The following is a 24,719-nucleotide window of genomic DNA, read 5'->3' as shown; positions in this document are numbered from 1 at the left end:
AGAGCCAGGGTGCTGAATCAGAGGGACATTAGGACCAAGTGTGTCCTTTGTTCCACGGAATCCTGGTTAACCCCTTTCATACCGGATCCAGTGATTCGGATTGATGGGTTCACTGTGCGCCGTCAGGATAGATCTGTAGAGTCTCTCAAGAGCAGAGTTGGAAGTGTATGCCTTATGATCAGCTCTTCTTGGTGTACAAATTTATCAGTACTGTCCCAATTCTGCTCACCAGACCTGGAATATCTAGCAGTAAGGTATTGTCCTTTTTACTTACCACGGGAATGCTCTGGGGTCATTCTGGTAACAGTTTACATTCCACCTCAGGCCAATGCCAAGCAGGCTTTAGATGATCTGAGCAATGGTATCAACATGCATGAAACAGCACACCCTAACGCCTTCACCATCGTTTTGGGAGATTTTAACAAGGCCAGTCTAAAAAATCACTTAGCAATTACTATCAACAGATCATCTGCAATACCAAAGGAAACAACACACCTGACCATTGCTACAACACCATCAAGAATGCCTACAGTGCTATTCCATGCTCTCACTTCGGGAAGTCTGATCACCTAGCTGACTGAAGACTGCAGCCACAGCAGTGAGGACCAAGAAGGTTTGGACAAAGGAAGCACAGGAATGCCTAGAATCGGTGGACTGGACTGTATTCAAGTATTCATCTTTGAATCTGGATGAGAATGCTGCATTTGTTACCAGCTTCATTAAAATCTGTGTGAATGAGTGTGTGCCTACAAAGACTCACTGTACATTCCCAAACCAAAAGCCATGGATGGTCCCGGAGGTACGGCGTCTGCTGAAGGCTTAGTTCTGTGGTATTCAAATCCAACAACCCGGGCCTGTACCAGAAAACCAGGTATGATTTGCGGAGAGGTATTTCAAGGGCGAAGGAACAATTTCGAATGAGGTTAGGGGCGATATCAGATGCACGGCAACTCTGGCAGGGACTGCAAGACATTACTTCCTACAAAGCAAAACGCAATTATATGAATGACAGCGATGCTGCACTACGAGATGAACTCCTACAGCTGTGAAGATCCCTGCTGCACCTGATGACCCTGTGATCTCTGTCTCAGAGGCCGATGTCAGACTGTCTTTAAAGAGAGTGAACACTCGTAAGGCAGAAGGTCCCAATGCAGTACCGAGCAGCAATTATACCAGTGCCAAAGAAGAATAATGTGGCTGGTCTTAACAACTATTGCCCAGTAGCAATCACATGACAGTGATGAAATGCTTTGAAGGTTGGTCATGACTAGACTGAACTCCTGCCTCAGCAAGGACCTGGAGCCACTGCAATTTGCCTATCGCCACAATAGGTCAACGGCAGACGCAATCTCAATGGTTCTTCACATGGCTTTGGATCTCCTAGACAACACAAACACCTATGTCAGGATGCTGTTCATCAACTATAGCTCAGCATTTAATACCATCATTCCCACAATCCTGATTGAGAAGCTGCAGAAACTGGGCTTCTGTACCTCCCTCCGTAACTGGATCCTCGACTTCCTAACCAGAAGACCACAGTCTGTGCGGATTGGTGATAACACATCCTCTTCACTGACAATCAACACTGGCGCACCTCAGGGGTGTGTGCTTAGCCCACTGCTCTACTCTCTGTATACACATGACTGTGTGGCTAGGCATAGATCAAGTACCATCTACAAATTTGCTGACAATACAAGCATTGTTGGTAGAATCTCAGGTGCTGACAAGAGGGCGTACAGGAGTGAGATATGCCTACTAGTGGAGTGGTGCCACAGCAACAAACTGGCACTCAGCGTTAGTAAGACAAAAGAGCTGATTGTGGACTTCAAGAAGGGTAAGACGAAGGAACACATACCAATCCTCACAGAGGGATCAGAAGTGGAGAGTGAGCAGTTTTAACTTTCTGGGTGTCAAGATATCTGAGAATCTAACCTGTTTAGGTTAATCTAATCTAATCCAACATATTGATGTAGTCATAAAGAAGGCAAGACAGCAGCTATACTTTATTAGGAGTTTGAAGCGATTCGGCATGTCAAGAAATATGCTCATAAACTTCTATGGTTGTACAGTGGAGAGCATTCTGACATGCTGTATCACTGTCTGGTATGGAGGGGCTACTGCAAAGGACCAAAAGAAGCTGCAGAAGGTTGTAAATCTAGTCAGCTCCATCTTCGGCATTAGGCTACAAAGTACCCAGCTTATCTTTAGGAAGCAGTGTCTCAGAAAGGCAGCATCCATTATTAAAAGCCTCCAGCACCCAGGGCATGCCCTTTTTGCACTGTTACCATCAGGGAGGAGATACAGAAGCCTGAAGGCACACTCTCAGCGATTCAGGAACAGCTTCTTCCCCTCTGCCATTCAATTCCTAAATGGACATAAAGCTTTGAACACTACCTCACATTTTTAATTTACAGTATTTCTGTTTTTGCACATTCTTTAATAATCTATTCAATATATATAATTGACCTACTTGTTCATTTATTATTGTTTTATTTTATTTATTTTTTTCTCCCTCTGCAAGATTATGTATCGCATTGAACTGCTGCTGCTAAGTTAACAAATTTCACGTCACATGCCCGTGATAATAAACCTGATTCTGATTAAACAACACCTGATCCAGAATTGTTTTTTTCCCTCGTAGGCTCAATCACAAACTGCTCCAAAAAGCCATCTTGACAGCATTCTACAAATTGTTATTCTCCTTCATCTGGGATCCAGCACCAACTGCTTGTTGAAATCCCCTGCTGCCCTTTTTACAAGCCTTTACTCTCTCCTATTGTAATTTCTATCCCACATCAGTGCTACTGGGCAAATAAGTGGCAGAAGGAATATAGTGTGTAAGGTCATGTACTTTGGTAGGAGGAATAAAAGTGTAGACTATTTTCTAAACGGTGAGAAAATTCAGAAGTCAGAGGTGCATAGGGTCATCATGCAGGATTTCCTAAAAGTTAATATGCAGATTGAGTCAGTGGTGAGGAAGGAAATGACTTTTGAGTGGACTAGGATATAAAAGAAAGGATATAACGTTGAGGCTTTAGAAGGCACTGGTGAGGCCTCACCTGGAGTATTGTGAGCAGTTTTGGGTCCCTTATTTAGACCACAAGACATAGGAGTAGAATAAGACGATTTGGCCTGTCGAGCTTGCTCCACCATTTCACTGCTGATCCCACTTTCCTCTCAGTCCCAATCTCCTACCTTCCCCCCATTTCCCTTCATGCCCTGACCAATCAAGATCCATCATCCTCTACTTTAAATATACATAAAGACATGGCCTCCACAGTTGCCTGTGGCAAAGAATTCCATAGATTCACCACTATCTGGCTAAAAATATTCCCTCTCATCTCCGTTTCAAAAGAACGCCTCTCTATTACGAGGCTGTGTCCTCTGGTCTTAGACTCCCCCACCATAAGAAACATCCTCTCCACATCCACTCTACCAAAGCCTTTCACCATTAGGCAGGTTTCAATGAGGACACCCTTCCTTCTGAATTCTAGTGAATACAGACGTAGAGCCATCAAACTCTCTTCATATGACAAGCTATTCAATCTTGGAATCAGTTTTATTAACCTCCTTTGAACCCTCTCTTGTTTTAGCACATCAGTTCTAAAACTGCTCACAATACCCCAGGTGAGGCCTCACCAGAGCTTTATAAAGTCTCAACATTACATCCTTGCTTTTATATTCTAGTCCTCTTGAAATGAATACTAACATCGCATTTGCCTTCCTCACCACAGACTCAACCTGCAAATTAAACTTTAGGGAATCCTGCACAAGGACTCTTGAGTCTCTTTGCACATCAGTTTTTTGAATTTTCTCTTCATTTAGAAAATAGTCATCCCTTTCATTTCCTTTACCAAAATGAATGACAATACACTTCTCAATACTGTATTCTAGCTGCCATTTATTTGCCCTTTCTCCTTCTGTAGTCTCTCTATTTCCTCAGAACTCCCTGCCCCTCCATCTATCTTCATATCATCTGCAAACTCCATTCCATCGTCTAAATTGTTAACATATAACATAAAAAGAATTGGTCCCAACACAGACCCCTGTGGAAACCCACTAGTCACTGGCAGCCAACAAAGAATGGGGTCCTTTTATTCTCACTCTTTGCCTCCTGCCAATCCTGTAATACCACGTGCTCATAGCTTGATAAGCAGCCTCATGATTGCCACTTTGTCAAAGGCCTTCTGAAAGTCCAAGTACACAACCTCAACCAATTCTTCTTTGTCTTCCTACTGGCAATTTCTTCAAAGAATTCCAACAGAATTGTCAGGCAAGATTTTCTTTTGAGGAAACCATGCTGACGATGGGCTATTTTATCATGTGCCTCCAAGTAACTTGAGACCTTAATAATCAACTCCAACATCTTCCCAACCACTGAGGTCAGACTAACTGGCCAAAATTTTCTTTTTCTGCCTTTCTCTCTTCTTGGAGTGACATTTGCAGTGTTCTAGCCTTCTGGAACCATTCCAGAATTTAATGATGCTTTAAAGATCTCCTTAATCTCTTTCATAACTCTGGGCTGTACACCATCTGGTCCAGGTGACTTACCTACCTTCAGACCTTTCAGTTGCCCAAGAACCTTCTCTCTAGTACTCCTGTTTGAATTCTGTTGGGGGGGACAGCCTACCAGGGGAAGCGACAGTGGCTGTACCTCTGGCACAGAGTCTGGCCCTCTGGCTCAGAAGGGTAGGGAAAGGAAGAGGAAGGCAGTAGTGATAGGGGACTCTATAGTTAGGAATTCAGACAGGCGATTCTGTGGACGCAGGAAAGAAACTCGGATGGTAATTTGCCTCCCAGGTGCCAGGGTCCAGGATCTTTCTGATCGCATCCAAGATATCCTGCGGTGGGAGGGAGAACAGCCAGAGGTCGTGGTACATATTGGTACCAATGACATAGGTAGGAAAAGGGAAGAGGTCCTGAAAGAAGACTACAGGCAATTAGGAACGAAGTTGAGTAGCAGGACTTCAAAGGTAATAATCTCGGGATTACTGCCTGTGCCACGTGACAGTGAGAATTGGAATAGAATGAGGTGGAGGATAAATGCATGGCTGAGGGAATGGAGCGGGGGCAGTCATTAAGATTTCTGGATCATTGGGACCTCTTTTGGGGTGGGTGTGTCCTGTACAAAAAGGACGGATTGCACTTGAATCCCAGGTGGACCAATATCCTGGCGGGCAGGTTTGATAGAGCTGTTGGGGAGGGTTTAAACTAGTTTGGCAGAGGGGTAGGAATCAGAATGTGAGTGCAGAGATTAAGGTAGAGGGACAAGGGCATGATGCTAAGAGTTCTGAGTTGATGAAGAAGGACAGGTAGGGGTTGAAACATAATTGTAGCCAGTTAAAGGGGTTGAAATGCGTCTATTTCAATGCTAGGAGTATTAGGAACAAGGAGGATGAACTTGGGGCATGGATTAGTACGTGGAACTACGATGTTGTGGCCATTACTGAAACTTGGTTGGAGGAAGGGCAGGATTGGATGATTCAGGTCCCGGGGTTCAGGTGTTTTAAAAGGAATAGTATGGGAGGTAGAAAAGGGCATTGCTGGTCAGGGATAGTATCACGGCTATAGAAAGGGAGGACGCTGCAGAAGGAGTGTCCATTGAGTCCTTCTGGGTGGAAGTCAGAAATAGCAAGGGATCAATCACTGTGCTGGGAGTAGTCTATAGGCCCCCAGATAGGCCTCAGGACACCGAGCAGCAGATAAGTAGGCAGATTTTAGAATGGAGCAGGAAATACAGGGTAGTAGATATGGGTGATTTCAACTTCCCTCCTATTGACTGGCACCTCCTGAGTGCAAGGGGGATAGATGGGGCTGAATTTGTCAGGTGTGTTCAAGAGGGATTCCTGACACAGTATGTGGACCCGCCGATGGGAGTTGAGGCTATACTGGATCTAGTTCTGGGTAATGAACCCGGCCAGGTGACAGACCTCTTGGTGGGGGAGCATTTTGGTGAGAGTGACCACAACTCCCTTAGCTTCAGCATAGCTATGGAAAGGGATAAAATCAGACAAAATGGTAAAGTGCTTAACTGGGGAAGGGCTAACTTTGAAGGGATGAGGCAGGAACTAGCAAGAGTAAATTGGAAACAGATGTTCAAAGGGGAAAGCACATAAGTAATGTGGGAGAAGTTTAGGGACCATTTGAACTGGGTTCAGGATAGGTTTGTCCCGCTGAGGCAAGGAAAAAATGGTAGGAAAAGGGAACTGTGGCTGACGAAACATGTGAGACAGCTCGTCAAGATTAAAAAAGAATATGTTAGATATAAGAAGCAGAAAGTAGGAGGGGCTCATGAGAAATATAGGGTAGCCAGGAAGGAGCTATAGAAAGGACTTAGGAGAGCTCGAAGGGGCATAAGAAGGCCTTGGCATGTAGGATTAAGGAGAACCCCAAGGCGTTCTATGCGTATGTGAAGAACAAGAGGATGACGAGTACGAAGATGGGACCTCTAAAGGATAAAGAGGGCAACATGTGCCTGGGGGTGAGGTTGAAATGGAGCAGGCCTGTGTGCTGGACAATGTGGAGATTACGGAAGAAGTGCTGGACTTTCTTAAAAACATCGATTGATAAATCCCAAGGGCCGGATATGATACACCCCAGGTTGTTGTGAGAATTGAGAGAAGAGATCACTGGAGCATTAGCTATGATCTTTGAATCCTCTTTGGCTACAGGGGAAGTGACGGAGGACTGGAGAATAGCAAATGTAGTTCCCTTGTTTAAAAAAGGTAATAGGGAGGAACCTGGGAACTATAGACCGGTGAGTCTTACGTCGGTGGTCTGCAAACTACTAGAAAAGATTCTGAAGGAATGGATCTACGAGCATTTGGAGAAGTACAGTCTACTCATGGATAGTCAACATGGCTTTGTGAAGGGAAGATTGTACCTCATGAGCCTGATTGAGTTTTCTGAAGAGGTAACAAAAGAAATTGATGAGGGTAGGGCAGTGGATGTGGTCTACATGGACTTTAGCAAGGCATCTGACAAGGTCCCTTATGAGAGACTCATCCAGAAAGTCATGAGGCATGGGATAAGTGGAACCTTGGCTGTTTGGATAAAAAATTGGCTTAAAGGAAGAAAGCACAGGGTATTTGTGGAAGGAAAGTATTCTGCCTGGAGGTTGGTGACTAGTGGAGTGCCGCAGGGATCTGTCCTGGGACCCCTGCTATTTGTGATTTTTATAAATGACCTGGATGTAGAGGCGAAAGGATGGGTGAGTAAGTTTGCAGATGACACGAAGATTGGAGGAGTTGTGGATAGAGCTGTAGGTTGTCGAAGGTTACAAGAGGATATAGACAGGCCGCAGAGTTGGGCAGAAAAACAGCAGATAGAGTTCAATCCGGACAAGAGTAAAGTGATGCATTTTGGAAGGACAAACCAGAAGACTGAGTACAGGATTAATGGTCAGTTACTTAAGAGTGTGGATGAACAAAGGGACCTTGGGGTTCAAATCCATACATCTCTCAAGGTTGCTGCGCAGGTTGATAGGGTAGTTAAGAAGGCCTATGGGATGCTAGGCTTCATTAACAGGGGGATTGAGTTCAAGAGTAGAGAGGTCATGTTGCTACTCTACAAATCTCTGGTGAGACTGCACTAAGGGTATTGTGTTCAGTTCTAGTCAACTCATTATAGGAAGGATGTGGAAGCTATGGAGAGGGTGCAGAGGAGATGTACCAGGATGTTGCCTGGTTTGGAGAACAAGTCATATGAAGCAAGGTTAGCAGAGCTAGGACTTTTCTCTTTGGAGCGTAGAAGAATGAGAGGGGACTTGATAGAGGTCTACAAGATTATGAGAGGCATAGATAAGTCAGTACCTGTTTCTCAGGGCACCAATAGCAAACGCCAGAGGGCATATGTACAAAATTAAGGGAGGGAAGTTTTGGGGAGACATCAGGGGTAAGTTTTTTTACACAGAGGTTTGAGTGCCTGGAATGACTTGCCAGTGATAGTGGTGGAGGCTAAAGCATTAGGGGTATTTAAGAGCCTCTTGGACAGGCACATAGAAGAAAGAAAAATAAAGGGTTATGGGGTAACGTGGGTTTAGTACTTTTTTTTTTAAGGATTATATGGGTCGGCACAACATGGAGGGCTGAAGGGCCTGTACTGTACTGTTCTATGGTAATTTTACACACTTCATGACCTCTGAAACTTCCAACATACTGCTAGTGTCTTCCACAGTGAAGTCTGATGCAAAATACTTATTCAGTTTATCCACCATTTCATTGTCCCTCATTACTACTTCTCCAGCATCAATTTCCAGTAGTCCAATATCCATTCTCACCTCTCTTTTTATGCTTTATGTATCTGAAGAATGTTTTGGTATCCTCTTTAATATTATTGGCTAGTATTTCATCTTTACCTTCTTAATGACTATTTTTACTGCCTTCTGTTGGTTTATAAAAGCTTCCCAATCCTCTATCTTCCCACTAAATTTTGCTCTGTTATATGCCCTCTCTTAGCTTTTACATTAGCTTTGACTTCCCTTGTTAGTCATGGTTGTGTCATCTTGCCTTTAGAATACTTCTTCCTCTTTGGAATGTATAATTTCCTGTTGCTTCTGTATTGCTTCCACAAATTCCAGCCTTTGCTGCTCTGCCAATGTTCTTTTCCAATCAATTCTGGCCAACTCCTCTCTCACTATACCTTAAAGTTCTCTTATCAATTCTGGTTCATTGCACAATATTCAATCCAGAATAACTGATTCTCTGGTAGGCTCAATCATGAGCTACTCTGCAAAGCCATCTCGTAAGCACTCTAGAATTTCCCCCTTTTGGAATCCAACACAAACATGATTTTCCCCAATCTACCTGCATATTGAAATCACCCATGACTATTGTAACATGTGCTTTTGGCATGCATTTTTGATCTCCCATTGTAATTTGTAGGCTGCATCTTTACAATTGTTTGGGAGTCTGTACAACTTCAATCAGGGTCGATCTATCCTTGTAGTTCCTTAGCTCTATCCACAATAATTCAGCAACTTCTGACTCTATGTCACCTCTTTCTAATTATTTGATTTCATCTTTACCAACAGAGCAATGTCAACCCTCTGCCTTTCTGCCTATCCTTTTGATACAATGTGTATCCTTGGACATTAAGCTCCCTGCTATAATCTTCTTCCAGCCAAGATTCAGCAATGCCTACAACATCATACTTGCCAATTTGCAGCTATGCTGCAAGATCATCTACCTTATTTGGAGTATTGTGTACAGATGTGTACAGTTCTGGTCACCAAATTATAGGAAAGATGTCAACAAAATAGAGAGAGTACAGAGGAGATTTACTGGAATGTTACCTGAGTTTCAGCACCTAAGCTACAGGGAAAGGTTGAACAAGTTAGGTCTTCTATTCTTTGGAGCGTAGAAGGTTGTGGGGGTACTTGATAGAGGTACTTAAAATTATGAGGGAGATAGATAGAGTTGACATGGATAGGCTTTTTCCATTGAGAGTAGGGGAGATTCAAACAAGAGGACATGTTGAGAGTTAAAGAGCGTAAGTTTAAGGGGAACTTCTTTACTCAGAGAGTTGGAGCTGTGTGGAACGAGCTTCCAGTAGAAGTGGTAGAGGCAGGTTCAATATTGTCATTTAAAAAAAAAATTGGATACGTATACGGACAGGAAAGGAATGGAGGGTTATGGGCTGAGTGCACGTTGGTGGGACTAGGTGAGAGTAAGCGCTCGGCACAGACTAGAAGGGCTGAGATGGTCTGTTTCCGTGCTGTAATTGTTATATGTGTTATGAGTGATGAACAGACCTGACGGACAATGGGGTAAAGAGTTAACCAACCCCTCCTGAGAACCACGAACTATTACTGTTGTTATGTTGACCATGAGAAAGAGACGAAAAACAGGCAAGAACATCTGCGACAGATAAGAGAGAGGGGGAAATCGCTGATTAACCGTATCGTGACTGCTTTTTGAATTATTTACTGTTTCGCTGCAAGGACAATAGTTTGCTCATAAACATTCCTCAGTGAACTGAAGGAGTGGCCTTATTTGATGGACACAGTCATTCAGGAGTAATGGATAGCTGCGTCCCCGTGAGTAGGGATAAAAGACAGGTCTGGAGAGACACCGTCCAGACATGCCAGTGGACACTGATTGAGTGTTGGAACCCACAAGAAAGGTGGGGGCTTCGAAGACCAAACCAGGAGGTTGGTCATTAAGGCTATCAGTCTAAAAGCAGGGCCGGTGGGGACTTGTGTGTGTGTCCACTCATGCCAGAGTGACGAGTCCACCACAGAAGAACGGTCTAGCAGAAGGACGGAGAGGTCATAACTGAATGACCACACCGATACGACGGATTAAGAAAGCAAAGGAAGGTTTGCCTGACTGTAGCTGTTACATCTCGCTCACTCGCTCTCTCTCTCTAACGATTACAACAACCATAACTACATCAGCACTCATGAACTGAATTGAACTTTATATTTTATTATGACAATTTATTTGCCCCTAGACATCGATAGAGCTTGTTTATTATTGCTTATTATTATTATTCCTACACTTTTAGGTTTATTAGTGCCAACCTGTTTTATATGTATATTTGCATTATTGACATGGTTTTGCTTATTTTTATTAATAAACACCTTTAGTTTGGTACCACCAGACTCCAACGGATTCTTCTTTCTCTGCTGGTTAAACACCCAATTACGGGGTACGTAACATATGGTTATACGGTTATTCCATAAACTGCACGTATTCAAACATTATACCTTCAGTCTGTATTCACCCTTTCCAATTTTGTGTGCCTTTTACGTTGCAACTTATCCTGTTGACTGCAATTTTGCCCTATCAACAGCCTCTCTTCACTGAACATTGCCTCTGTTTGTAAACCAGCTAGTTCATCTTCAGCATTATTATCCACCTTTCCTATGATACATCTTGCATTGAAATATAGACAGCTCAGGACACCGGTCACAACATGCTCAACCTTTTTATTCATGACTTCATCTGCGGCCTTGCCAACATCTGCCTCTACAATCTCTTCACTAACTGTTCTCACTATGGTTCCTATCCCCCTGCAACTCTAGCTTAAACGCGACTGTGCAGCATTAACAAACCTTCCCGCTAGGATATTAGTCCCCCTTGAGTTCAGGTGCAAGCACTCCCTTCTGTACACATCCCACCTTTCCTGGAAGAGAGCCCTTTGATCTAAAAACCTTATGCACTCCCTCCTTAGCCACATATTAAACTGTGCAATCTTCCTACTTCTAGCCTCACTAGCACGTTGCTTGAATAGCAATCCTGAAATCACAACCCTGGAGATCCTGTCCTTTTACACCCAACTCCCTATGCAGAACCTCATCACTCATCCTACCTATGTCATTGGTACTTACATGGACCACGACTTCTGGCTGTTCACCCTCACACTTAAGAACGCTGAGGGCGCAATCTGAAATATCCCAGGAGGCAACACATCATTTGAAAATCTAATTCTCGTCCACAGAACCTCCTGTCCATTCCCCTAAAAAATCCCCTATCACCACAGCATGCCTCTTTTCCCACCTTCCCTTCCGAACCACAGAGGCAGAGTCAGTGCCAGAGACCCAACCACTGTGAATCTATTTATTTATTACACATTGACATACAGCACGGAATAGTCCCAACCATCTGAGCTGCACCATCTGGTAACCCCCGATTTAATCCTTGCCTAATCACAAGACAATTTACCTACCAACTGTTACATCTTTCAACTGTGGGAGGAAACTGGAGCACCCAGACGAAACCCATCCGGTCACAGAGAACGCACACACTACAGGCAGCTACACGCATTGATTCCACATTGCTGGACTGTAAAACATTGGCTAACTACTATGCTCCTTATCCAAGAAAGGATGTGCTGACACTGGAGAGGGTTCAAAGGAGGCTCATAAAAATGATTCTGGGATCGAAACGCTTATCATTTGAAGTGCATTTGATGATTTGGGCCTGCACTCACTGGAATTTAGAAGAATGGGGGGAGCTCTCACTGAAACCTATGGAATGTTGAAAGGTCTAGACAGCGGCTGTTTCATATGGTTGGGGAGTCTAAGACCGGACGACACCATTTCAGAATAGAACAACGTCTATTTACAATCAAGATGAGGAGGAATTTCTTTAGCTAGGGAGTGGGGAATCTATGGAATTCATTGTCAAATTTGCTGTGGATGTCAAATCATTGGGTATACTTAAGGCAGAGGTTGACAGATTCTAGATTAGTTAAAGCATCAATGGAGACACAGAGAAGGCAGGAGATTGGGGCTGAGGAAGAAAATGGATCAGACATGATGAGAAGGCATAACAGACTCAATAGGCCAAATGGCCTATCTTATACTGTTCTCCTTTGCTTGCTTTCTTTCTAGTCATTTCCTCCATGCTGCCTGAGCTGCTAAGTGTGTGTGTGTGTGTTATCTTGTGGAGGCTTGTCATTCTGACAGATTTACATGCATCCAAAGCTTCTATGAAAAAGATCCTTTCTCAAATTTATGTATATAACAGAACTCCTTAAATATAAAGTGAAATGCTCTAGCTCGCAGCAAATTGTGATATGTGACACTAACCCTGACACTGCCTTTCACAGTTAAGGCATGATTTGTCTGATTGCTGTAGAATTTTCAGTGTCTCATAGAACACCTGAGTGTGCTTTGAGAGGCCAAAGCAAACATGGCTTCTCTGAAACTCTCCGAAGATGAGGTCTTAGCAAGTGCTTCCTGGACAAGATAATGTTACTGACACTGTATTAGTGGCACATGCAAAGGTACTCCTGTGATACCCCCATTCAAACATCGCAGGTACCCACTAAATGAATGAGATCATTTGGTCAAAAATAATGTTAGCTTCAGTAAACTCTGAGAAGTTTGTGAAGTGTTAATTTCACTATATGAGCAGCAGAATAGCGGTTACACAGAAACAGATTACAATTATTGAACCAAATTACTCACTTATTTCTTCTACAACTTCTGGATCACATTCTTTGTATTTTTCCAATTCTACTTTCAACTGATTCCTTTCTTGTTGAAGTTCTTCCAATTCTTTTGATAAAGCTTCACGATTTTCCTGTTGTTAAAATGATTAAATAATACATGCAGATTATTTCAATTCAATTGTTACAAAACCTGTTATAAGTCCAGGATTTCCTTGAGGATTTTTTCCCATCTCAAACCAACTTCAAGCAAACACTGAATGTGATACAACTAGAAGCAGCACAGTCAAAAATATTGAACTTACTAAATCTTTATTGTGACTAATGATGCAGATGTTTTAATGATTGTATGCAAAGTTATTTAGTGCACTGCAAGTTATTAAATGCATCCCAACTAAAATTGCCTTTTCATCACTAATAAAACTGCCATAAAATACCCCTCCTATTCCTTCCCATGACTCCAATCTCTTCCCCACCCAATATTTATATCACGTATGAGTGGCGTCTACAGTCACAAGTAAATGTAGATTTGGAGATCTGGAGTTTCTGAGAGCCAGATTTTTCATAAACAACATTGTTTCACAGAGATGACAATCCATTACTAAAAAGAAATAAAGAAATAAAATTGGTATAGCTTATCTCTATGGAAATGGAAAACAATTGGATAAAAGACATTTATAGACATGGTAGTGTAGCAGTTAGTTCAAACATTAACTGTGCTATCTGTAAGAACCCCAATGCTGTCTGCAAGGAGAAGGTACATTCTCCTCGTGAACGCAAAGGTTTCCACCAGGTGCAGTGGTACCAGATGTATGGTTAAGGTTCGTCAATAGCGAGCATGCCAGAAGCATGGCTCAGCACAGTCCTCACTGATCTGGTTTAACAGAAATGACACATTTTATGGTATGTTTTGATGTATATGTAACAAAAAAGCTAATCTTTATCTTTAAAATTCAGAAGAATGATAGATACTGAAACTCTAAAACCAAAAATTGCTGGGAACATCCGTGGGATAAAAATAATTAACTTTTTTGTTTTAAGACTCCTTGCCTGAACTAAGAGCAAGCGAGCATAAAGTTTTAAATTGCAAAACGAGTGGGGGATGCGGAGATAGACAAGATCAACAGTTTATTCTCATCTAGCGCTCCTCCTTCCCCTCTCAGTACCTTTTCATTCTGGCATCTTCCCCTTCCTTTCCACTCCTGAAGAACAGTCTTGGCCCAAATCGTCGACTATTTATTAATTTCCATTGATGCTGCATGACTGCCTGAATTCCTGCAGCATCTTGTGTGTGTTGCTTTGCATTTATTCTCATTGCAGCCTTAGCATTACCTTTGGGATCTACACGGTACCCAAACTGACCCACACCCTAACTACAAAATAACACTGAAATTCTCTCTTTCCTTCCTTTGAGAAAACCCCTTGAATCTGAAACACTAACCCGTTTCTCTTTCATTAGGTGCTGCCCAATCTGCTGATTGTTCCCAGCACTTTATTTTCATTTATAAAATTTTAATGAACATTCAATCAGACTTTTTGCTTTGTATTGTACTGCATCAAGGACATCCAGACATCCAGTAATTCGAAGCAAGAAGGCTGTAAGTAAACTGCAGATTTTTCAGAGCGAAGGGAGGGTTTTTTTACTACTCGAGTTAAAGAGTGGTGAGACTGCACAGGTACATGACGTCAGCCAGTAGAGTGCGAAAGGTTAAAAAAGGCAAGGAATCTTCAACGGTTTTTAAATTTGGAGCAAAAAGGCTGCGAGTGAACTGCTGATTTTTCGGAGTGAAGGGAGATTTTTTTACTACTCAGGTTAAAGAGAGGCGAGAGAGCACAGGCGCGAGACATCAGCCAGTAGAGCTCGAAAGGTTTAACCACAAGGCAGCCATATCCAGCAGACAGCATCAGAGTGGGCAGCAGAGTGGCAGGGCTTTGGGTAGGGAAGGGGAAGGAAGTAGTGATAGGGGAATCTATAGTTAGAGGGTCAGACAGGCGATTCTGTGGACGCAGGAAAGAAACTCCGATGGTAGTTTGCCTCCCAGGTGCCAGGGTCCCGGATGTTTTGGATCGTGCCCAAGATATACTGCGGTGGGAGGAAGAACAGCCAGAGGTCGTGGTACATATTGATAACAATGACATAGGTAGGAAAAGGGAAGAGGTCCTGAAAAGAGACTACAGGGAGTTAGGAAGGAAGTTGAGAAACAGGACCACAAAGGTAGTAACCTCGAGATTACTGCCTGTACCACGCAACAGTGAGTATAGGAATAGGATGAGGTGGTGGATAAATGCATGGCTGAGGGATTGGAGCAGGGGGCAGGGATTCAGATTTCTCGATCATTGGGACCTCTTTTGGGGCAGGTGTGACCTGTACAAAAAGGACGGGTTGCACTTGAATCCAGGGGAAGCAATATACTGGCAGGGAGGTTTGCTAAGGGTACTGGGGAGAGTTTAAACTAGAATTGTTGGGGGGTGGGAACTGAACTGAAGAGACTGGGGAAAAGGAGGTTAGCTCACAGATAGAGAAAGCTTGTAGACAGTGCAAGAAGGAGGGATAGGCAGGTGACAGAGAGAAGGGACGTGCTCAGACTGAAAGCCTTGAGATGTGCCTATTTTAATTCAAGGAGTGTTGTGAACAAAGCGGATGAGCTTAGAGCGTGGAGCAGTACTTGGAGATATGATGTGGTGGCCATTACAGAGACTTGGATGGCTCAGGGGCAGGAATGGTTTCTTCAAGTGCCAGGCTTTATATGTTTCAGAAATGACAGTGAGGGAGGCAAAAGAAGTGGGGGCGTGGCACTGTTGATCAGAGACAGTGTCACAGCTGCAGAAAAAGTGGACACCATAGAGGGATTGTCTATGGAGTCTCTGTGGGTGGAGGTTAGTAATAGGAAGGGGTCAATAACTGGGTGTTTTTTTATAGGCTGTCCAATAGTAACAGGGATATCAAGGAGCAGATAGGGAAACAGATCCCGGAAAGATGTAATAATAACAGAGTTGGCGTGATGGGAGATTTCAATTTCACAAATATCGATTGGCATCTCCCTAGAGCAGAGTTTGAAGGGGTGGAGTTTGTTAGGTATGTTCAGGAAGGTTTCTTGACACGGTATGTAGATAAGCCTACAAGAGGAGAGGCTGTACTTGATTTGGTATTTGGAAACGAACCTGTTCAGGTGTCAGATCTCTCAGTGGGAAAATGTTTAGAACATAGAACAGTACAGCACATTACAGGCCCTTTGGCCGACATGTTATGCCGACTCTCAAACCCTGGCTCCCATATAACCCCCCCACCTTAAATTCCTCCATATACCTGTTTAGTAGTCTCTTAAACTTCGATAGTGTATCTGTCTCCACCACTGACTCAGGCAGTGCATTCCACGCACCAACCACTCTCTGAGTGAAAAACCTTCCCCTAATATCCCCCTTGAACTTCTCTCCCCTTACCTTAAATCCATGTCCTCTTGTACTGAGCAGAGGTGCCCTGGGGAAGAGGCATTGGCTGCCCACTCTGTCAATTCCTCTTAATATCTTGTACACCTCTATCATGTCTCCTCTCATCCATCTTCTCTCCGAAGAGTAAAGCCCTAGCTCACTTAATCTCTGATCATAATCCATACTCTCTAAACCAGGCAGCATCCTGGTAAATCTCCTCTGTACCCTTTCCAATGCTTCCACATCCTTCCTATAGTGAGGCGATCAGAACTGGACACAGTACTCCAAGTGTGGCCTAACAAGAGTTTTATAGAGCTGCATCATTACATCACGTCTCTTAAACTCAATCCCTCGACTTATGAAAGCTAACACCCCATAAGCTTTCTTAACTACCCTATCTACCTGTGAGGCAACTTTTAGGGATCTGTGGACATGTACCCCCAGATCCCTCTGCTCCTCCACACTGTGTATCCTGCCAAGTATCTTGCCATTTACTTTGTACTCTGCCTTGGAGTTTGTCCTTCCAAAGTGTACCACTTCACACTTCTCCGGGTTGAACTCCATCTGCCACTTCTCAGCCCACTTCTGCATCCTATCAATGTCTCTCTGCAATCTTCGACAATCCTCTACACTACCTACAACACCACCAACCTTTGTGTCATCTGCAAACTTGCCAACCCACCCTTCTACCCCCACATCCAGGTCGTTAATAAAAATCACAAAAAGTAGAGGTCCCAGAACAGATCCTTGTGGGACACCACTAGTCACAACCCTCCAATCTGAATGTACTCCATCCACCACAATTCTCTGCCTTCTGCAGGTAAGCCAATTCTGAATCCACCTGGCCAAACTTCTCTGGATCCCATGCCTTCTGACTTTCTGAATAAGCCTACCGTGTGGAACCTTGTCAAATGCTTTACTAAAATCCATGTAGATCACATCCACTGCACTACCTTCATTTATATGCCTGGTCACCTCCTCAAAGAACTCTATCAGGCTTGTTAGGCACAATCTGCCCTTCACAAAGCCATGCTGACTGTCCCTGATCAGACCATGCCTCTCTGAATGCCCATAAGTCCAATCTCTAAGAATCTTTTCCAACAGCTTTCCCACGACAGACGTAAGGCTCACTGGTCTGTAATTAGCTGGACTATCCCTACTACCTTTTTTGAACAAAGTGACAACATTCGCCTCCCTCCAATCCTCTGGTACCATTCCCGTGGACAACGAGGACATAAAAATCCTAGCCAGAGATTCAGCAATCTCTTCCCTTGCCTCGTGGAGCAGCCTGGGGAATATTCCGTCAGACCCCGGGGACTTATCCGTCCTAATGTACTTCAACAACTCCAAAACCTCCTCTCCCTTAACATCAACATGCTCCAGAACATCAACCTCACTCATATTGTCCTCACCGTCATCAAGTTCCCTCTCAGTGGTGAATACCGAAGAGAAGTATTCATTGAGGACCTCGCTCACTTCCACACCCTCCAGGCACATCTTCCCACTTTTATCTCTAATCGGTCCTACCTTCACTCCTGTCATCCTTTTGTTCTTCACAAAATTGAAGAATGCCTTGGGGTTTTCCTTTACCCTACTCGCCAAGGCCTTCTCATGCCCCCTTCTTGCTCTTCTCAGCCCTTTCTTAAGCTCTTTTCTTGCTACCCTAAATTCCTCAATAGACCCATCTGATCCTTGCTTCCTAAAACTCATGTATGCTGCCTTCTTCCACCTGACTAGATTTTCCACTTCACTTGTCACCCATGGTTCCTACACCCTACCATTCTTTATTTTCCTCACCAGGACAAATTAATCCCTAGCATTCTGCAAGAGATTCCTAAACATTAACCACATGTCCATAGTACAATTCCCTGCAAAAACATCATCCCAGTTCACTCCTGCAAGTTCTAGCCTTATAGCGCTTTCCCCCCCTCGGACTGTCACCCAACAACCTGCTTCCTGCAGCCTAGGTGTGACTACCTCCCTGTAGCTCTCATCTATGACTGCATCATTCTCCCTTATGAGATAGTAATCATAATTCTATCTCCTTTACAATTGCACCGGAGAGAGATAGGAACAGACAAGTTAGACAAGTGTTTAATTGGAGAAAGGGGATTTATGAGGCTATCAGGCAGAAAATTGGATGCTTAAATTGTAAACAGATGCTCTCAGTGAAAAGTACGCAAGAAATGTGGCAAATATACCCTCTCAGAAATCCCATTATGATAGTAACTTCCCTGTTTGCTGGAGAAATTATGGAAATCAAAATGCAAATCATTATCATATTTTTTGGGACTGCCCTGTTATCAAAAAGTATTGGAGGGGGATACACAATGCTCTACGAGACATCTTTAAATGTGTAATACCCTTAGAGAGTAAGACCATATACTTTGGATATATACCTCAAGAATGGTTGAAAAGAGATAAATATTTAGTGAACATATTGTTGGTGGCTGGTAAAAAGACTCTTAGTAGGAAATGGTTATCACAGGAGAGCCCAACTTTAAATACATGGATGGAAATTACAATGGACATTTACAAAATGGAGAAGATAACAGCGTCTGTTAATCATAAGCTGGAACAATTTGATTCATACTGGGAAAAATGGTTTAACTACATAATGCCTCATAGGCCTGATTTTATTCTCAAAAATCAATGAATCTGTTGTAAAAAAAAAGATCACTCCCTACTTGTACATAGTTCTTTCCTTTTGTTTGTTTTTTTTCTTTCCACTCTTTTCTATAAGTGTATACCTCAGATAAAAACTTTGTGGAGATTTGTGATATATATGATTATATGATATTTATGTACAATGTCTGAAATACATCTTATGGAAATGTTTGTTTGATGATGAACTTCAATAAAAACATAAATTACAAAAAGAAATGTGGCAAACATTAAGGGGATATTTGGGCAGAGCTCCGTATAGGTACATTCCAATGAGACAGGGAAGTACCGTGGTGTACAAAGGCTGTGATATATCTAGTCAAGAAGAAAAGAAAAGCTTACAAAAAGATCAGAGAGCTAGGCAACGTTAGAGATCTAGAAGGTTATAAGGCTTATGGGAAGGAGCTTAAGGAGGAAATTAAGAGAGCCAGAAGGGGCCATGAGAAGGCCTTGGCAGGCAGAATTAAGGAAAAACACAAGGCATTCTACAAGTATATGAAGAGCAAGAGGATAAGACTTGCTAAAAGGACACAAAGGTTGGAGGTGTTGTGGATAGAGGGCTGTCAGAGGTTACTGCAGGACATTGATAGGTTGCAAAACTGGGCTGAGAAGTGGCAGATGGAGTTCAATCCACATAAGTGTGAAGTGGTTAATTTTGGTAGGTCAAATATGATGACAGAATATAGTATTAATGGTAAGACTCTTGGCAGTGTGGAGGATCAGAGGGATCTTGGGGTCCAGGTCCATAGGACGCTCAAAGCAGCTGCGCAGGTTGACTCTGTGGTTACGAAGGCGTATGGTGTATTGACCTCCATCAATCATGGAAATTAATTTAGGAGCTGAGAGGTAATGTTGCAACTATATAGGACCCTGGTCAGACCCCACTTGGAATACTGTGCTCAGTTCAGATCTCATCACTACAGGAAGGATGTGGAAGCCATAGAAAGGGTGCAGAGGAGATTTACAAGGAAGTTGCCTGGATTGGGGAGCATGCCTTATGAGAATAGGTTAAGTGAACTCGGCCTTTTCTCCTTCGAGCGAAGCAGGATGAGAGGTGACCTGATAGAGGTGCATAAGATGATGAGAGGCACTGATCATGTGGATAATCAGAGGCTTTTTCCCAGGGCTGAAATGGTTGCCACGAGAGGACCCAGGTTTAAGGTGCTGGGGAGTAGGTACAGAGGAGATCTCAGGGGTAAGTTTTTTACTCAGAGAGTGGTGAGGGCATGGAATGGGCTGCCATCTACGGTGGTGGAAGTGGATATGATAGGGTCTTTTAAGAGGCTTTTAGATAGGTACATGGAGCTTAGTAAAACAGAGGGCTATCGGTAAGCCTCGTAATTTCTAAGGTGGGGATGTGTTCAGCACAACTTTGTGGGCCAAAGGGCCTGTAATGTGCTGTAGGTTTTCTACATTTCTATGCTTCTAATGAATCACAAAGGAAAATCTATTTCTGCTCCAAGTAGAACAGCTATATAATGAATACAGGAAAAAAATGGTAATGATTATTACTAATAGTAATAGGGCATATGAAAATACAAGAGCTACAGTCAAGAGGGAAATTCAGATTTGCAAAAGGCAAGTTGAGAAGATATTGCTGATAATGCAAAGATTGACCCAAGAGAATTTTTCAATACTTCAATAGTAAAAGAAATGTCACAGAGGAAGTTTAGTATATTAGGAATAATAGTAGGTGTTAAAACATGCAGAGGAGATAGCAGTTTCTCTTAACTCATATTTTGTGAAGATGTTAGCAATATGCCTGAAAGTGTAGAGAAACATAAGGTTCTTTTAAGTGACTTAGAGATCTTTAAAGTGAAAAGGTGGAAAATATCCATAACCAGTCAACATATATCCAAGGATACTTAGAGAGGGCTGTGATTATACTGTATACAAAAACCCCTACCATGTTACTTACAAGTCAGTGAAGGACGGGAAATGGGCTAACGTTGTCCCAGTATATAAGGGTGATAACACTGTCTCTGGTAATGATAGACCAGTAAGCCAGACGTGTATCACAGACAAGATAACGGAAACAATAAAAAAAATGAGATGGACAAGCAGCTGATAAGAACAGGCACATTAGCAGAAAACCAGCATGGGTTCAGAAAGGGGAAATTGTATTTCACTTGTTACGTACCTGTGAGTATCGGAGAATCCCTCCCTGTGACACAGGTCAGTTCATGGTTTAATTCATCAGTGACTCCATTCTGCTGCTGTATTTGATTTTATGAAGCAGTTTCATTTTAAAAGTGGAGTTTTAATTTCTATTGTAAGAATCGTTGTGCCAGCAGTTCTGAAAGTCGCTGCCAGTTAAAGTCCAGTTGGAGAGTGAAGATTTATCGAAGTTCAGAAAACCCAAAAGATCGAGAAAAGTTGGTGCTGTCGGTGGTGAAACAGGTTCGACCTTATTTAATCTTCGTATAAGGAATTAGTAACCTGTATCCAAGATAGCTCCTGCATTCTGCATTCTCCTGCATTCTTGGCAGTGTTTCGCCAAGGAAAGGTCAGTGACTTTAAGCTGTTTTATTTCCTTCATCGTAAATCCTTCAGGCAAGGCATACTTTGGCTGGGAGCAGCAGTAACGTCACAAAAGAGAATTTATTACTTCAAGGAAAGTCTCTCCAAACTGACTGTAAATCATTTTGGACTTTTTGCAATACTACTTTAAAGAACTGAGTTTGCATTTCTCGTCTTAAGAACTGTTCGAGCTGCTGTATAGCAGCCGACTTCCTGTTAAGTTAATCGTTTGTTTACTTTTGGGTTTTTTTTAAAGCAGTGTTTAATAAATATTTTATTTGTTATAAAAAACCTGTCTCAATTATATATTCATTCTTGCTGGATTGTAACATACTAATATGCTGGAGTTCTATGCAGAGGCAAGTAAAATATGTAACAATAGAATGGTTGATGTCATTTACTTATACTTTCAGAAGGCTTTTGACAAGGCACCACACGAGAGGTTAATAATCAAATTGCAGAAAGTAAGGATTCAAGGCAAGGTGTGTGATTGGGTGTAGAATTCACTCAGAAACAGAAAACAATGAGTTATGCTGAGAGGATCATTTTCATTCAAGGAGGAAGTTAGTGTATTAAGAATAATTGCAGTGTAATAAATTATGTAGAGGACATATCGGATACTCTCATATTTTGCTAAATATTCACCTGCGAAGATGTTAGCAATATGCCAATAAGTATATACAAAAATAAGGCTGCTTTAAGTGACTTAGAGATCTTAGAAAGAGAGGTCCTACTTCATCTGAAAAAACTGAAAGTTAATAAATCTCCAGGGCCAGTCAACACCCAAGGGTACTTAGAGGTCTGTGACTGTACTGTATATACAAACCCCTAACACGTATTTTTCAAAAGTCAGTGACTAGTCAGTGATTACAGGAAAGTTACTGCCATGTTAGAGCATTTGCTGATTGGTAGAAGGCAGTAAGTCAGAATAAAAGGATCCTTTTCTGGTTGGCTGCCAGTGACTAGTGAAGTTCTGCTGGGATCGGTGTTGGGAGCACTTTTTTTTTAAGCTGTACTTCAATGATTTAGATGATAGGATAGATGGCTTTGTTGCCAAGTTTGCAAGTCTAATACCTAGCAAGTGTAAAGGAAACAGGTAGGCTGCAGAAGGGCTTAAAGACAGAGAATGGAGAATGGACGAGAAAGTGGCAAATGTAATACAATGTTGGAAAATACATGGCCATGCACTTTGGTAGTAGAACTAAATGTGCAGACTGTTTTCTAAATGGGGAGAAAATCCAAAAATCTAAGATGCAAAGGGACTTGGGAGATCTTGTGCAGAACACCCTAAAGGATAACTTGCAGGTGGAGTTGGTGTTGAGGAAGGCAAATGTGGTGTTGTCATTCATTTTAAGAGGCACTGTTGAGGCCTCACTTTAAGTATTGTGAATAGCTTTAGGCTCCTCATCTGAGAAAAGATGTGCTGGCACTGGTTTCAGAGGTTTACATGGATGATTCTGGGAATGAAAGGGTTATAATACAAGGAACATTTGATAGCTCTGGGTCTATACTCCCTGGAATTTAGAAAGATGAAGGGGATCTCACTGGAACTTTCAAGTGTTGGAAAGCCTAGACAAGGTAGATGTGGAAAGGACATTTCCTATAGTGAGGGAGTTTAGGAAGAGAGCACAGCCTGAGGATAGGGGGGGTGTCCATTTAAAACAGAGATGCGGAGAAGTTTCTTTAGCCAGAAGGTGGTAAATTTGTGGAATTAATTCTGTGTCTTAGCTTGGAGAAAATTAGAAGTCGAACCTTTGAATCTTTATTTGATTTTGAGAAGAGATGGGGCTCATTTGCTCGTTATTATCATTTCAATTAACTGATAGATTTCCTCCATGATCTAAATGTAAATTTTTTTGATATATCTTTTTTTCAAGTTGGTGGTTTGATGTTTATTTTTAGAAGCTATTTGCATGACGCATGGCTCCGGGTTGTAACTCCAATGGGTTTCTTTTATTTTCCTCACTTTTTTTGCTTAGTAAGTTTTATTTTTATTCACAAAAATTTTTAATCTTTAAGATAATTTCTTCTTTTTTGAGGCATTGTAAGTGTTGTTACTTCGATGTACTTGTGCTATGTTTGAATAATAAAAATAAATACATTTGAAAAAAATTAATTACTACGGACAGCTGTGGAGGCCAGATCGTTGGGTGCATTTAAGGTAGCACTTGATAGGTTCTTGATTGGCCACGGCATCAAAGGTTACTGGGAGAGGGCCGGAAAGTGGGGCTGAGGAGGGGGAATAAAAAGGATCAGCCATGATTGAATGGCAGAGCAGATGCAGTGGGCCAGATGGCCTAATACTGCTCCTACGTCTGATGGACTGGTGAAATCCCGAAGGATTGGAAACAGGCTAACTCCTGGTATCTAAGTAGGGTGACTGCACTGACCCTGGTAACTATAACAAGTAAGCTTACCGGGTATCGCGAGTAAGATAATGGAAACAATAATAAAGAGGAAGAGGAAAAAACAGTTGATAAGAACAGGCACATTAGCAAAAAGCCAGCATGGGTTCAGAAAGGTGAAATCATGTTTTTCTAATATGTGGAGTTCCATGAAGAACCAACTAAAATTTATAGAACATACAATAGTACTGCATAGAACAGGTCCTTTGGCCCACAATGTTGTACTAACACTTAAACCCTGCCTCTCGTATAACCCCCCACCTTAAATTCCTTCAGATACCTATCTAGCAGTCTCTTAAACTTCACTAGTGTATCTGCCTCCACCACTGACTCAGACAGTGCATTCCATGCACCAACCACTCTCCGTGAAAAACCTAATATCCCCCTTGAACTTCCCACCCCTCACCTTAAAGCCATGTCCTCTTGCATTGAGCAGTGGTGCCCTGGGGAAGAGGCATTGGCTGTCCACTCTATATTCCTCTTATTATCTTGTACACCTCTATCATGTCTCCTCTCATCCTCCTTCTCTCCAGAGAGTAAAGCCCTAGCTCCCTTAATCTCTGATCATAATGCATATTCTCTATAACCAGGCAGCATCCTGGTAAATCTCTTCTGTACCCTTTCCAATGTTTCCACATCCTTTCTATAGTGAGGTGACCAGAGCTGGACACAGTACTCCAAGTGTCGCCTAACCAGAGTTTTATAGAGCTGCATCATCACCTCACGACTCTTAAACTCTATCCCTCAACTTATGAAAGCTAACACCCAATAAGCTTTCTTAACTACCCTATCTACCTGTGAGGC

General features: G+C 42.5%; 1 protein-coding gene across 2 annotated transcripts in view; it reads right to left on the bottom strand.

Annotated features, from left to right (window-relative positions):
* mnd1 (meiotic nuclear divisions 1 homolog (S. cerevisiae)) overlaps positions 1-24,719 on the bottom strand; it is a 92,632-nt gene that overhangs the window by 25,584 nt on the left and 42,329 nt on the right. Inside the window, exons 6-7 of one of the 2 annotated variants that reach the window (XM_059964795.1) lie at positions 12,917-13,031; positions 1,954-2,365 (exon numbers count right to left, since the gene is read on the bottom strand). In XM_059964795.1, the coding sequence (XP_059820778.1) occupies positions 2,331-2,365; positions 12,917-13,031 (150 nt within the window). In that variant the 3' untranslated portion in view covers positions 1,954-2,330. Of the gene's footprint in view, positions 1-1,953; positions 2,366-12,916; positions 13,032-24,719 lie in introns of those variants that run through there. The other variant, XM_059964794.1, reaches the window with a different exon arrangement.

This window comes from Hypanus sabinus, chromosome 3 (genome assembly GCF_030144855.1).
Source record: "Hypanus sabinus isolate sHypSab1 chromosome 3, sHypSab1.hap1, whole genome shotgun sequence".
Classification (NCBI taxonomy): Eukaryota; Metazoa; Chordata; class Chondrichthyes; order Myliobatiformes; family Dasyatidae; genus Hypanus; species Hypanus sabinus.
The sequence above is the reverse complement of the archived record's forward strand: the minus strand, read 5'-3'. Positions and strand labels throughout refer to the sequence as shown.